General features: G+C 42.5%; 1 protein-coding gene across 3 annotated transcripts in view; it reads right to left on the minus strand.

Moving 5' to 3' along the window:
- The window catches only part of DENND4C (DENN domain containing 4C), a 210,200-nt gene that overhangs the window by 81,122 nt on the left and 113,620 nt on the right, over positions 1-15,458 (minus strand). For all 3 annotated transcript variants that reach the window (XM_040359890.1, XM_040359872.1, XM_040359881.1), the window contains exons 14-17: positions 6,127-6,162; positions 5,848-5,978; positions 3,625-3,757; positions 1,918-2,124 (exon numbers count right to left, since the gene is read on the minus strand). In XM_040359890.1, the coding sequence (XP_040215824.1) occupies positions 1,918-2,124; positions 3,625-3,757; positions 5,848-5,978; positions 6,127-6,162 (507 nt within the window). The remainder of the gene's footprint in view (positions 1-1,917; positions 2,125-3,624; positions 3,758-5,847; positions 5,979-6,126; positions 6,163-15,458) is intronic.

The following is a 15,458-nucleotide window of genomic DNA, read 5'->3' on the forward strand; positions in this document are numbered from 1 at the left end:
AAGCCGACACTCCACAGTGCTAATCAATGTATGGGCTGCCTAAGAGCTAAGACCAGCCATAGACAGTTTAAATCTCAGCTGGTTCAGCAGAAACTGGCTGAGATTTGAACCATTAATGAGCAGATTCTCTTATAATTATCACTAGTGGTTGCTGTATAGTCACTGGTGATAATCACTGTTTGTCGGGAGAATACAATTTCTGGGCAGGAGGGATATTCCCCTGTCACCACTGTCTGTTGATGGGGGAATCATGCAAGTTTCTTTCCTGCAATCTGTGGATGCAGGAAAGAAATTTGCACCGTATATTATCTGCCTAACTGAAAGTGCAAGTAAATTGTGAATGTTTTGAAAGAACAGGAGAGGGGGAGGGAGACAGATGGGGGGAGAGAGAAGGGATGGAGGTAATGTAGTTCAGTGATTACAGTGTACTGCAGTCTGCAGTGCACACACTTAAACACGGTCCAGGCTAGAATATCTGGTTGTGGGAGCGCTCGCATTATGCAGTGATGGCGAGCAGAGGGAGAGGGAGGAATCCCCCGCAGAGCTGACTGGGGACGCTCTCCCTCTCGGGGAGCAAAATACAAAAATTGCAAAAAAATAAATAAAAAAAAATATTTTTTTTTTGGGGGGGGGGGGGCACATGGTGGGGCACAGCATGATGTTGGGGGGGTCAGGGCCCCCTCTGGCCCCCCCCTAGGGACGCCCCTGTATAGCACCACTTTGTAATATGAAACTGCCTGAATCTGCCGCACGTTTCAGTGAAGCTACTGAAACCGGCTGCATGACTTTTAAACCTTTTAAAGAGCCATACCGCTAGAAAAGTGGAGTTTGTCTCCTGACAATGTCTTAATACAAGAGCCATGTACAGTATATTGGTATATACACCTAAGTGCCCCTTTGCACATGTCTTCCAGATCTGCGCAATAATCAAGAAAAAAAAAAAAAATCATACCCGTTGCCTGTGCAGGAGTTTTCTTTAAACTACTTGCCGTCCAGCCACCGCAGTTTTACTGCGGCAGAATGGCATGGCTGAGCGAAGCGACGTTGCCTTACGTTGCTTCGCCTTTTGGCCACTAGGGGGCACACGGGGAGGGGACCGATCAGTGTTCCTCTGTACTGGTAACACACCATCGGTCTCCTCTCACCTGACAGGACGTGGATCTGTACGTTTACACACACAGATCCACGTTCCTGGCTCTATTACCGGCAATCGCTGGTGCCCGGCGGACATCGCGCAGCCGGTCACACACACCAGCTCACAAGTGAGGCGGCACGCGCACCCCCTAGGCGGCCGGGGAGCCCAGGAAGTCATATCATGGTAGGGAAGTGGTTAAAAAAGGCCTGGATTCTTTCCTAAATGTACATACAGTAATATAAGTGGGTACTAACATTTATAGGTAAAGTTGATCCAGAGAAAATCAGGAAGGATTTTTTTTCCCCTACTGTAGCAAATTGGATCATGTTTTGCTGTTTGCTGGGGTACTTGTACCTTCCTCTGGATAAACTGTGGTTCTAGGATTGTGTATATGGGATTTTATTGGTTGAACTAGATGGACTTTTGTCTTTTTCCAACCTGACGAACTATCTAACTATACTGCTGCTCTCTCTTCTTGTTCAGGATAGCCAATCTGTTGTAACAGATTCCTCTAGTTTTCTACAGGCAGACCTTTCCGATCCTACCCACAGCTCTGCTCATGCTTTGTGCAGCCCAGGGATGTGACAACTATTTACAAGGCATTTGAGGCACACAAAGTGGGATTATATCCTTTGTGGCTATTGAGGGAAAGATTTAAATTAAAATTGTTGTGCCTGAAGTTCATATTTTAAATAAACTGGGCTAGATAATTAATGTAAATTGATTAAAAAAAATATAAAAGAAAAAACATGTTTAATAGTTTGTATTTTACAAGTACTTACTTCATCCAATGGATCCACTTCAGTCTTTCTCATTTTAACCAATGCTTCATAAGACTTCTGAAGTGCTCTAGACTTTGACTGGGAAACTTTCACATAAACTGGCAAACAGATGAACCACAGACTAAAGCATTGGCTAAACAAGCACTTGGGCCAGTTACTGGGATTGGTGTAATATTTCCTGGCTATCTTGTGAGCCGCTTTAACTTCCTGCAACAAAAACAGTTACATTTTGTAATGTTCACTGATGGTTATGTATAGAGTACATACAGTATATAGGAGAAAAGCAGAGTTTATGTAATATTGCATAAAACCTACTTACCCCACACAGCCCAACCGTGCCCTGTCCTATCACAGGAGAACAGATTTTTTTTTTCCCCCTTTTTAAAATGTGCACATGCAGCTTAAACTAAACCATAATTCATATGACTGTTTTGCATGAACACATCTACTTCACAGGCACAGAAAATACCCACTACTTAGCTTAATGCAGCCTGGGGTAGTGGGAGCATCAGTTGCAACTGAAATCCATATTAGATTAGAGAGGAAGGCAAAGAATACCACATACCAAGATTGCTTGTACAGTTAGGCAGGCCATTGATGAAGCAACCAGTGGTTGCAGGAAAGGAAAAAAATAAAAATCGATTGATTACCCGATCAACGCTAAGTGGAGCTATTTTGTTCTCTCAACAACGGCTAGATCCACTGGCAATGATCACATGTAAAAATACAACATGCTGGTTGTACCCAAGTCAATCCATCCATTGACAGGACATGCCATCAGGACATGTCATGACAGGCTGAAATTCGAACCATCTATGGCTGACTTTATTCGATGTCACAGTCTTTTATATTGTATTAAAACATTTTTTTTAAATAAAAATTTCATTGCAAATTTGAACTGTACAAAAATTAAGCAGCAATCCCATGTAAACATAGTTTCCTTAAAGTAGTATTAAACCCTATTCTACCACTTGTACCTGTACTTTGAATATCTCCTAAACTGTTGCACTGTTTAGGAGATATTCTGAGTGCATGTGCTCTTCAGGTCAGGCATACAGTGCCGGACTTTCAGAGCCTGTGCCGTAAACGTCAGGAGTGATGTCTTCGTGCCCCCCTGCCACTCGTAGCCGAAGGACGCGAACCCGGGAGGACTGGGGAAAAATATGTTACCCTCTCAGCGGTGACAGCATGGCGCAGGAGGGCTTCATTCTAAGGAAAGTCTTGCATAATGTGCCAGTATGCGATGACACTATGACATTGCCTTGCAGGGGATTTTTTTTTCTTTCTTTACCCACTGGGGTTTACCAACGCTTTAATGTAATGATTCTTTGCCCATCTTAAAATCCCATTTTATTATAGATACGATTTTAGAGTAAAACCAATTTTGTAATAACATAACTAAACGCCTCTTTTTTAGACATTGCAAAAAATTATGACACTACCCTCTCTACAAATTTGAAATTTAAAGGAGTCTGTGTGCTCCAGGTAAAAGCTATACATCATTTATTGGAAAATATTGATACCATTGTAACTGACATACTTTCATTTAATATGTGAAAGATACATATTCATTCTTTTTCGGTAACCTCATAAATAATAAACACAGACACCAGAGCAGAACTAATGTAGTACACAAACCATAAGCAAAATGTGCATGTTTTACTGTACAGCTGACAGAAATATCTCATCAGTGCAATAATACCTAACCTGTTTGCTTCTTTTAGCAATAAATGTAGGACTGCTTGCAGCTCGCTTGTCTTTTGAGTTTCCATTAAATGTAAGGTACTGCTCACGAGTCCGGTCAAAGAGAGCATAGTTAAGCCTTGGAAAATTTTTGTACCTGAGAATAAAGCACAAAAAATACTTTAAAAGAAAGCAATTCATTAATTCACTGATAACACTATTATTAAGGATTAGTTATAAAACATCAAATTACATATAGAATTAAATAGAATACAGAGCCTTGAGAGAAATTTTTTGACAGTCTATTAAAGCGGAGGTTCACACGATTTTTTAACTGTACCTTATTCCCCATCAGCACCATGAAGAGATGCTCAAAAAAAAAATAATATTTTCATTTGTTGCTGGATTTACCAATAGAATCAGTAAGGATTGTGGCACTTCCTGGTTTTCCCTCCCACGGGAGTAGGCGTGTATCTTGTTTCCCCTGAGGAGCAGCGTCTCCTGGGAGCAGTGTCATGCTTCCCATGATTCAGTGCGAAACTCCGCCGGGCAATCCCGAGAGTTTAGTTGCCATCACAACAGGGCGGGAACTTCCGACGCCGCCGCCCGTTATGATGGCAACCTGTGCAGTGATGTGATGGCAACCCCGCCGTTAACACTAAGCATGCGCGGGAACTAGCGGTGAATGCTGGAAGCTCAGCATTCACTGCATCCATGAAATCAATGCTTGTGGGCTAAACATGCCCACAAGCAAGATGGAACATGAAAACGGACATCGGGGGAATTATTAGACAAAACAACTTTGTGTTGTATTGTTATTAGGCAAGTATCTGAATGACTCAAAAATAAATAAAATAAAAATGAATGGTCGGCGGACCTCCGCTTTAAGATTATACAAATTATATAACTATAATCTTTAAACAGTTCATTATACTGTATGTTGCAGGCTAACAAATTAGTTATTGTATATAAAAACTTTATTGGAATGTGAAGACCATCCAGACCCTTCATCTTCCTTGTAGTGACAAAATAAAAAGGTCAATTTATCTAGGAAACGTTTTACAAATGGTGGTTCTGTCTACTAACTTACACTACAATAATATAGCACATCATTGGCATTATTTAGCAGGGTCAAGCAGCACCTTTGAAATAATGTTTCAGAAATAAATGTTTAACTAAACATACTGCTTTTAAATTAATCGCTGAATGGGCTGTTATTGGTGGGGAGGGGGAAGACATTGAACATCAAGATGACTCTTTATTTAATAACCCCTATAATGTAAAAAAACTGGGATAAGAGGTACAATCTGTCAGATAGCACAAATGAACAAACTTGTGACTGGAAAACATGATCTGTCAGCTACCAAAGCTTTCTTACCCATCAAAAGCACCTGGCCTAGATGGCTTTTCTGGCCATTATTATAAGTAATACGCTGAATTGTTAAGTCCTGTACACATGGGCTTAATGTCGGGAGACAACTTCCATTTCAAATAAAACCATTGCACGAAAAAAACGGTTAGTGTGTACCCGGCTTGAGACGCACGCCCCCAAACACACACACGTTAATCTCATTTGTGTTTACAGCTGTATAAATTAATATCGGTAGATTCTGGAAGTTTCCTATTATTCTGTTTGATTTGGTCAAGACTAAATTGTCCTGGATTATGATTAATAAAAACCTGATACCCCACGGTCTATCAAATTATAAAAAAAATGCACTTTTAAAACATCTTTTAATTGCTGTATAGGGGTGTATCCCGCAAATTGGTGGCTTATTTTTTCTCTTTTACTCCTGTTCTCTTTATTTTTGCGTTTGGTTAACGGTATATACTTTAAGGCTCTTGGAGGGACATATTTGTAGGGAAGCACTACCCTTTAAGGGAGATACCTCACATCTTCAACCCAGAGACCATTCTTTACAATACTCAACCAGAGAGCCTCCGTGGAGACAAAGCCTCTATTAAAATTAAACTGTATGAGAAAGTACCAACAGGCCCTCCCCTACGCTGAACCAGATTGGTGGCAAGGACTGAGAAGACCAGTATGCCCTGTTTATACCACCTGACAGTGGGTCTTTGTATAGGCAAGTAAAGCTAGAGACATTTTGTAGCCCTTTAAGTCTTTATGGATATGGGACCATCTTAATTTTGTAAGAGTTTATTCTCCCTTTGTACTTAATATAAAACAATAAAAAATGATTGAAAATGAAACCATGATCTTTTTCCCAGTGTTGTATAGTTAATTACCTGTATTTTGGAACAGGATCAGGCCCATCCTCTGGAAGAGGCTCAGGTGGCATTATAAAAACTGTATGCTCACTCTTCTGAGACTCATCTAGCTCTATCAGACGGGTATCCTCAGGGGATTCCTGATCTACCTGCCATGTAAATGAAAACACTGATTAACAGTGACTGATGAACAAAAAGGGAAAAAAATTGTGCTAGGCACACAGCAAGCAGGAGAGACACTGAAGCTGAACATTGGAGAATGGGGAGGTTTATTCTACTGTATGAAGGATTCCATACCTTGTCTCCTTTTTCATTGCTCTTCTCTGGGAACAGCTACATAAATTAAAACAAATGTTAATGTACATACAAATACATAGACACACAAATCTATTTGATACTAGCTGATATTGCTGGTTTTATCATACATGTTCTGCTATTCTGGTCTGTGCCTTGTTCAAAAAAAAAAGTTATGCTACAATGTTAGTATAAAACTCTCTGGCTGTAAAATGTAATTTTCCAAAGAAAATTAGAAACATAAATACCCTTGATGTAGTCAATAACAGAATGATAGACTAGGCAATGATGCAGTACTAAAATGGCCAAATCAGAGACTGTATAGGGAAGTGCTGTCCACATCAGCAAAAGCCAGGTGATTAGGGAGTAATTACAGTTGTGCTCATAAGTTTACATACCCTGGCAGGATTTATGATTTCTTGTCCATTCTTATGGACGTTTTTCCGCGCTAGCTTTAAGCGGCGTTTCTCTGCCTCTATTCAAAATCAATGGTTCCCTATGAAAGCCCATTGATTTGAATAGCAGTCACACCAGAAGTGGGATCATGATGATCCTACTTGCAGTGCGACTTGTGCGTGTTTAGCAGCTTTTAGCGGCGTTAGACATTTTTACAGCTCAACAGCCTTTGCTCCTGAACGCACAGGCTGACGTATTTTTCTACTGCCCATAAAAGCTTATGCCTCTGACAGTTTGTGTGCTCATGAACACATAGGGGTTGATTTACTAAAGGGAAATTCACGGTGCACTTGTAAGTGCAGTCACTGTAGATCACTGTAGATTTGAGGGGAAGCTCTGAAATTAGGTGAAGCTCTGCTGATTTTATTATCCAATCATGTGCAAGCAAACATGCTATTTTTTGCTTTCCTTGCATGTTCCCCTCAGATCTAAAGTGACTGCACTTTCAGTGCGCTTTCAAGTGCACTTGTAGTGCAAAGTGGATTTGCCTTTCGTAAATAACCCCCATGGGCTAATTATGGAGGGATGTTTAGACGCAGTTAAAAAAAAAAAAAAAAAAAACATCCAAAGCCGTTAACAGCAGCTGTAAAAACCTGTATGCATGAGCCCTAAAAAGTATGAGCTAAGGACAGTGGGAAACCCCCTTATCTGGAAAATTATGGATACAATTCCAAGGACAAATATGGAAAATGTGAGACACCTTCACTGGAAGAATTATGAGTAGCTTTCAGTGTGTAAAAGAAACTTCAACAAAGGAAATGTCTTAACGCGTTTCTAAACTCAAAAACAAAAATGTAATATATTGCAGCATATCAGGCATGTGGTGGCTGGATTGGTTCGATTTTTTTCCCTTTATTTTCATCTGGTGATCCGGCCAGTAACAGATTATCTTAGGATGTCTTCACTCTATAGAGGAGCAACGGAGACACTTTTGGACAGCAGCAGTCACAACCTATCAGTAGTGTGGTGTTAGAAGCACTAGCAAATTTGGACAGACTTGATAACAAACTTAGGCTAAACTCCAGCTGACACTTCTTAAAGTGGAGTTTCCATCCCAATTTTTTTTTTCCATTATTATGCTCATTAGACCGAAAAAATAAAAATAAAATGTTTTTACTCACCTGGAAATGCCTGTTGCCATGCGGTCCCACAAAATCTGCCTTCGGAATCACCTAGGATTCTGACATCTCCCTCAGCTCCTCAGCACGCTAATGCTCCTGGGAAATGTGTGTCGTCATTTCCCAGGATGCAGTGCGCTTCCCCATTATAACTCCCCATCCAAGACTTCCAGGAAGTAAGTGCTTGTGGGCTTCACAATGCCCACAAGCAAAATGACAACGGTGTGGACATAGTTTTATTAAGGGCCCTTTCACACGGGGCGGATCAGTAATGATCCGCCTCTGTGTGTCCGTAAGCTCAGCGGGGATCGCTCTGTATATCCCCGCTGAGCCGGCGGCTGACAGGGCGGCCCCCGCACACTGTGCAGGGACCGCCCTGTCTTTTCTCCGCTCTCCCCTATTGGGGGATCGGATGAACACGGACCCTGTGTCCGTGTTCATCTGATCCGATCAGCAGACGGAAGAAAAAATAGGGGTTTCTTCCGTCTGCAAAATCGGATCTTTGTGGAGGCGGGTGATTACGGGTGTCAGCGGATGAACATCCACTGACACCCGTAATCACATAGGGACCAATGTATGTCCCTTTTTCATCCGCAAACGGATGGATGAAAAAGCGGACATACAGTGCGCACGTCTGAAAGGGGCCAAACTATCTTTTTTGAATAACTATGCGGAACGGCGGCGGATTGTAAAATAGTAAGTGACCGGATTTATATTATAAAAACGCATGATGAAAGGACATACATTTAAAAAATGTATAGGTAAAGGTTTTACATACTTTTAACTGCCCCTGTTGGTGTTAAATGGTTTGTCTCAACCCTCTAACTGCCACTTTTTTTGGACAGCTTGGTCTGTGAAAGGAAGACAAACATTAAACGCGGAGTTCCAGCCTGTATTAAAAACACTATATCACTTGCCTGACCTGGGAGCCCACGATGTTGGCACCTGCAGCTGACCCATCCATCGGCTTCGGATGTAGACGCCAGCATTCTTACTAAGGGAAAAAGGAAGTCAAGCCTTGCAGCTTCACAGCCTGTTTTCTCCTGCGCATGGGAGAGTCGCACTGGGCTTTAGGATTGGTCCCGCTGCCTTCTGGGACCAGTGTGTGTCTCCCGGAAGGAGGGGCAGTAAACGACTTAGGTCGCTGCAGCACCCTTACAGAGAAGTGAGAGCGAGTACCTGTTTGACAGGTATCTGCTCCCCCCCCTCTGAAAGGTGCCAAATGTGGCACTGGAGGGGGGGGCAGATAAGCAGAGTTTCCATATTTTGGTGGAGCTCTGCGTTAACAGATGTGCTGGCCAGATCACCAGGTCAAAATAAAGGGGAAAAAAAAAAAAGAAGTGGAAGAAAGCCTTAACTACATCTATTCTTAAAAATGTTCCCTCCCTCTCCTACACTGAACAAAAAAAATCTGCATACTTGCCTATTTTTAATCCTCTCCGGTCATGTGACCCTGAGTGCTCAAAAATGGCTGGAAATTTCCAGTCACTGATAGACTCATTACCTTGCCTGTCTGACACAGGGGAGCTGGAGCTGCAGGATTAAACGACTGGACCACATCAGATTAAAAATAGGTAACTATACAGATCTTTTTATAAAACTTAGACTGAAGAAAGAAGAAACATATTTAATAGCGGTAGTTGGGCTTTTCTTACAAATTTGTAATCTGTGATATATTACATTTTTGCCTTTAGGTTTATATACACTTTAAAATGTATTAACTACTTGCCGTCGCCGCACCGTCAAAATACGTCCACAAGGTGGCTCTCCTGGGCGAGATCACGTAATATGACGTCCGACGCGTGAACGGAAATTGGGCGCGCGCGCGCGCCCCCCCGCCGTTCCCGATGATCAGATTCGATGCAGAACTGATCAACCACCAGGTCCAGGCCAATAAAATCTGGCCTGGACCTGGTGATCGCTCTAACCAATGGTTGTCTTCCCCTGGCAATGTTTTGTAAACATTGGCAGGGGAAGTACTGATCTCTCCCTCGTGTCGGTCTTTCCGTTCCAGACCGAGAGGGAGAGAGCATCTAACCGTGAGTTGCACAACACTACACTGACACCAGGTCACGTAGGCACACAATTCACCCCCCGATCACCCCCCAAATTAACCCATTCACTGCCTGTCACTGTGTCACCCAGTACAGCAATCAGATTTTTTTTTGATCGCTGTACTTGTGTCATTAGTGACAAAAATAAGTGTTAGGGTAATCAGTCTTAGGCCCTAAAAAGTCTAGGGACCCCCCCCCAACCCCCCCCCCAATAAAGGTTTAACCCCTTCATTACCCCCTGTCACCAGTGATCACAGTATAAGTGTCACGGGTGACGCAGTTTAGCTAGTTAATTTTTTATAGCATCAAGGCACCCGCCATATTTTTTGCTATAAAGTTTTAACCCCCTGATCGCCCGGCGGGTGATCAAAGTTTGGTTTTAGCGCCAGATAGGGTCTGCGTCGCCCCAGGCAGCGGCCAATAGCGCTAACACCCACGCACGCACCATACGCCTCCCTTTAGTGGTATAGTATCTGATCGGATCGATACTTGATCTGATCAGATCTATACTAGCGTCCCCTGCAGTTTAGGGTTCCCAAAAACGCATGGTTAGCGGGATCAGCCCAGATACCTGCTAGCACCTGCGTTTAGCCCCTTCGCCCAGTCCAGCCCACCAAAGTGCAGTATCGATCGATCGATCACTGACACAAAACACAAAAACACATAACTGCAGCATTCGCAGAGTCAGGCCTGATCTCTGCGATCGCTAACAGTTTTTTTGGTAGCGCTTGACTCGGTCACTAACAGGTCAGGTGCTTTTTTGCCTGTGAATCTCACCACTGTACCCCTAAATTTAGAGCCCAAAATGGCAAATCGATGGTATTCAGGTGAATACAGTTGATTTTACGTCACTGGATTTTTATTCGCTGTTTTTCACCGAAGATCTCTATAGATCTATTGTGGACCAAAGCAATTTGTACGCTGGTCAATTCTTCGCCGCTAATCCCCAGCTGTCCCTTGCCAGAGATTGGAAGCCAATTACGGTTTCCGAATTTAAGATCTTTCTGGGCCTTTCCCTCATCATGGGCATTACTAAAAAGAGTGAGCTGCGGATGTATTGGTCCACGCACCCAGTTCACCATATGCCCATTTTCTCTGCCTCCATGGCCAGGACACGATACGAGCAGATCTTGCGGTTCATGCATTTTAGTGACAATGAACTCTGTCGTCCTCGGGGAGACCCTGAATTCGATCGGCTCTACAAAATTCGGCCCCTCGTAAACCACTTCAACGAACGGTTTGCAGCCTTGTATAATCCCCATCAAGTTGTCTGCGTTGACGAGTCCCTGGTTAAGTTTTCTGGCCGCTTGTCACTCAAACAATTCCTTCCCAGCAAGCGTGCCAGATACGGGGTCAAGTTGTATAAGCTCTGTGACAGGGCAACAGGCTATACATCTAGCTTTATGGTTTACGAGGGAAAAGACAGTCACGTAGAGCCGGAGAATTGCCCTGATTACATAGGGAGCGCTGGTAGGATAGTGTGGGAATTGGTGTCACCCTTATTCGGAAAGGGGTACCACTTGTACGTGGACAATTATTACACAAGCGTGCCACTTTTTAGTCACCTTTTTGATTATGGAATTGGCGCATGTGGCACCGTGCGACCTAATCGCCGGGGCATCCCCCAACGGCTTGTAGAATCCCGTCTTAGTCGGGGGGAGAGAGCCTGCTTACAGTGTAATAATTTGTTAGCAGTGAAGTGGAGGGATTCACGGAATGTTTTCGTTCTGTCCACGCTTCACGCAGACACGGCAGTCCAAATTCCTACGGCGGCTGGTGTTGTGGAGAAACCCCTCTGTATCCACGAGTACAACCTTAACATGGGAGGGGTGGACCTCAATGACCAGTTGTTGGCGCCGTACCTAATTGCCCGGAGGTCCAAACGCTGGTACAAAAAAGTGTCAGTGTATTTGTTTCAATTGGCTTTGCTGAACGCTCATGTGCTATACAGAGCTTCAGGACGGACTGGATCCTTCCTAAAATTCCAGGAAGAGATCGTCGAAGCCCTTCTGTTTCCAGATGGTGCTGTGCCCCACCTTCCCAACGCAAATGCAGTGAGCCGGCTGTATGAGAGGCATTTTCCTTTTGTCCTCCCTGGTACCCCTACCCAAAAAACCCGCCAAAAAAGATGTCGTGTCTGCAGCAAACTCGGATTTAGGCGTGACACCCGCTTTTATTGTCCCGACTGTCCTGACCAACCTGGTCTCTGCATTGGTGTATGTTTCAAACGCTACCACACACTAATTGAGTTTTAGCGTAGGGTACAGCACCACACAGTCCTAGGCACACCAACACAGGGTCTCGGAATATGTGATGGCCATCACATTTTGAGAGACCATAATCTGCAAGGTTCAGTTTACAGTTTTCTTACAGTTTTTATAAAAGTGAAAAAAAGTGGAAAAAAAATTAAAAAAACTCACACAAAAACACAAAAAAAATATAAAATAAAAAATCCAAAAATAGTTGTGGTTGTATTTTTCTCCTCTCTTTATTGTTCTCTTATGTTCACTCTCTACTGTCCACTCACTATTGTTCTATATCTATTCTCTCTATTTTTACAATGTTTTATTGTATTTGCTTTGCAGGTATGGTATGTTATACTGTAATGTTTGTTTTATTGTTAACCATCATTTGTTTAGCAGGTACGCCATTCAGTTGCATCGCGGATTTATTTAGCGTGACAGCAACAGCGTTTGCTCCCACGATTTATAAAGCTGTGACTCCAACGCTGTAGGAGGTGATTTCACCACCACGGTTAAAAAAAAAGCATATATGCCGAAGCATGGGGGCAGCAGGGGCGGAGGAGCGATTTTGCTCCTAATGCCGCGTACATACGGTCGAAATTCCGACGGAGGCTTGCCCATGGAAAAGTTAGACCGTGTGTATGCGGCATAACTTTTTATGCGGGAGGATGCCCCCATGCTTCGGCATTTATATTTTTTAGGCACAGGTTGCGTTAAATTTTTTTTTATTTTTTACTGTATTTATTTTTTTGGTATTTGCTTTGCAGGTATGGTATGGTAAGATCTTAATGTTAAAATGTAATGTTACTTTGTTATAATGTTTAACCATCATTTGCTTAGCAGGTACGCCATTCAGTTGCAGCACGGATTTATTTAGCGTGACAGCAACAGCGTTTGCTCCCACGATACATAAAGCCGCGACTCCAACACTGTGGGAGGTGATTTCACCACCACAGTTAAAAAAAGAGCATATATGCCGAAGCATGGGGGCATTAGGGGCGGAGGAGCGATTTTGCTCCTAATGCCGCGTACATACGGTCGAAATTCCGTCGGAAGCTTGCCCGTGGAAAAGTCCGACCGTGTGTATGCGCCATAACTTTTTATGCGGCGTACATACGTGTGTGAGCGGCATAACTTTTTTGCGGGAGGATGCCCCCATGCTTCGGCATATATAAATGGTGCGTGTATGCCCATCATTAGAAGTGGGTGGATGAAGGGAGGTATTCTAATGGTGGGCATACCCACCGATCAATCTTTTTTTCGTTCAGCCAACAGGCTGCATGAAAAAAAAAAAAAAGATTACAATACATGTCCAACAAGAACCATCAACGTATGGTATGTTGCTGGACTTTGAATGGTTATACCAGAATGATGCCTGCGGGTTTAGGTATCATCTTGGTATCATTCTTTTCAGCCAGCGGTCGGCTTTCATGTAAAAGCAGTCCTAGCGGCTAATTAGCCTCTAAACTGCTTTTACAAGCAGTGGGAGGGTATGTCCCCTCCCCGGATATAAACTGCGCCATTGGGAAAGTGGGAAAACATTTTATCACACCGATCTTGGTGTGGTCAGATGCTTTAAGGGCAGAGGAAAGATCTAGGGTCTAATAGACCCCAATTTTTTCAAAAAAGAGTACCTGTCACTAACTATTGCTATCATAGGGGATATTTACATGCCCTAAGATGGCAATAAAAATTATAAAAATAATAAAAAAAAGTAAGGAACAGTTTAAAATAAAATTAAAAAAGCAAATTAAATAATAATAAAAAAAAAAAAAAAAAAAAAAAAAAAGCACCCCTGTCCCCCCCTGCTCTTGCGCAAAGGCGAACGCAAGCGTCGGTTTGGCGTCATATGTAAACAGCAATTGTACCATGCATGTGAGGTATCACCGCGAAGGTCAGATCGAGGGCAGTAATTTTAGCAGTAGACCTCCTCTGTAAATCTAATGTGGTAACCCGTAGAGGCTTTTAAAGGCTTTTAAAAATGTATGTAGTTTGTCGCCACTGCGCATTTGTGCGCAATTTTAAAGCATGTCGTGTTTGGTATCTATGTACTCGGCCTAAGATCATCTTTTTTATTTCATCAAACATTTGGGCAATATAGTGTGTTTTAGTGCATTAAAATAAAAAAATATGTATTTTTGCCCAAAAAAATGCATTTGAAAAATCGCTGCGCAAATACTGCGACGTAAAAAAAAATGCAACACCCACCATTTTAATCTGTAGGGCCTTTGCTTTAAAATATATAATGTTTGGGGGTTCAACTTAACTTTCTTGCAAAAAAATAATATGTTTTTATGTAAACAAACAGTGTCAGAAAGGGCTTTTTCTTCAAGTGGTTAGAAGAGTGGGTAATGTGTGACATAAGCTTCTAAATGTTGTTCATAAAATGCCAGGACAGTTCAAAACCCCCCCAAATGACCCCATTTTGGAAAGTAGACACCCCAAGCTATTTGCTGAGAGGCATCTCGAGTCCATGGAATATTTTATATTTTGACACAAGTTGTAGGAAAGAGAATTATTATTATTTTATTTTTTTTGCACAAAGTTGTCACTAAATGATATATTGCTCAAACATGCCATGGGCATATGTGGAATTACACCCCAAAATACATTCTGCTGCTTCTCCTGAGTACGGGGATACCACATGTGTGAGACTTTTTGGGAGCCTAGCCGCGTACGGGACCCCAAAAACCAATCACCACCTTCAGGCTTTCTAAGGGTGTAAATTTTTGATTTCACTCCTCACTACCTATCACAGTTTCGGAGGCCATGGAATGCCCAGATGGCACAAAACGCCCCCAAATGACCCCATTTTGGAAAGTAGACACCCCAAGCTATTTGCTGAGAGGTATGTTGAGTATTTTGCAGATCTTGCTTTTTGTCACAAAGATTTGAAAATTGAAAAAAGAAAAAAAAAATATATATATATATCTTTCTTCATTTTCAAAAATAAATGAGCGCTGTAAAATACTCACCATGCCTCTCAGCAAATAGCTTGGGGTGTCTACTTTCCAAAATGGGGTCATTTGGGGGGGTTGTGTGCCATCTGGGAATTCCATGGCCTCCGAAACTGTGATAGGCAGCGAGGAGTGAAATCAAAAATTTGCGCCCTTAGAAATCCTGAAGGCGGTGCTTGGTTTTCGGGGCCCCGTACGCGGCTAGGCTCCCGAAAAGTCCCACACATGTGGTATCCCCGTACTCAGGAGAAGCAGCAGAATGTATTTTGGGGTGCTATTCCACATATAACCATGGCATGTGTGAGCAATATATCATTTAGTGACAACTTTGTGCAAAAAAAAAAAAAAAAAAAAAAAGTTTGTCATATTCCAGCAACTGGTGGCAAGATATAAAATATTCCATGAACTCAAAATGCCTCTCAGAAAATAGCTTGGGGTGTCTACTTTCCAAAATGGGGTCATTTGGGGGGGTTGTGTGCCATCTTGGCCTTTTATGGCCTTCAATAC

Source organism: Rana temporaria, chromosome 1 (assembly GCF_905171775.1).
Source record: "Rana temporaria chromosome 1, aRanTem1.1, whole genome shotgun sequence".
Taxonomy (NCBI): Eukaryota; Metazoa; Chordata; class Amphibia; order Anura; family Ranidae; genus Rana; species Rana temporaria.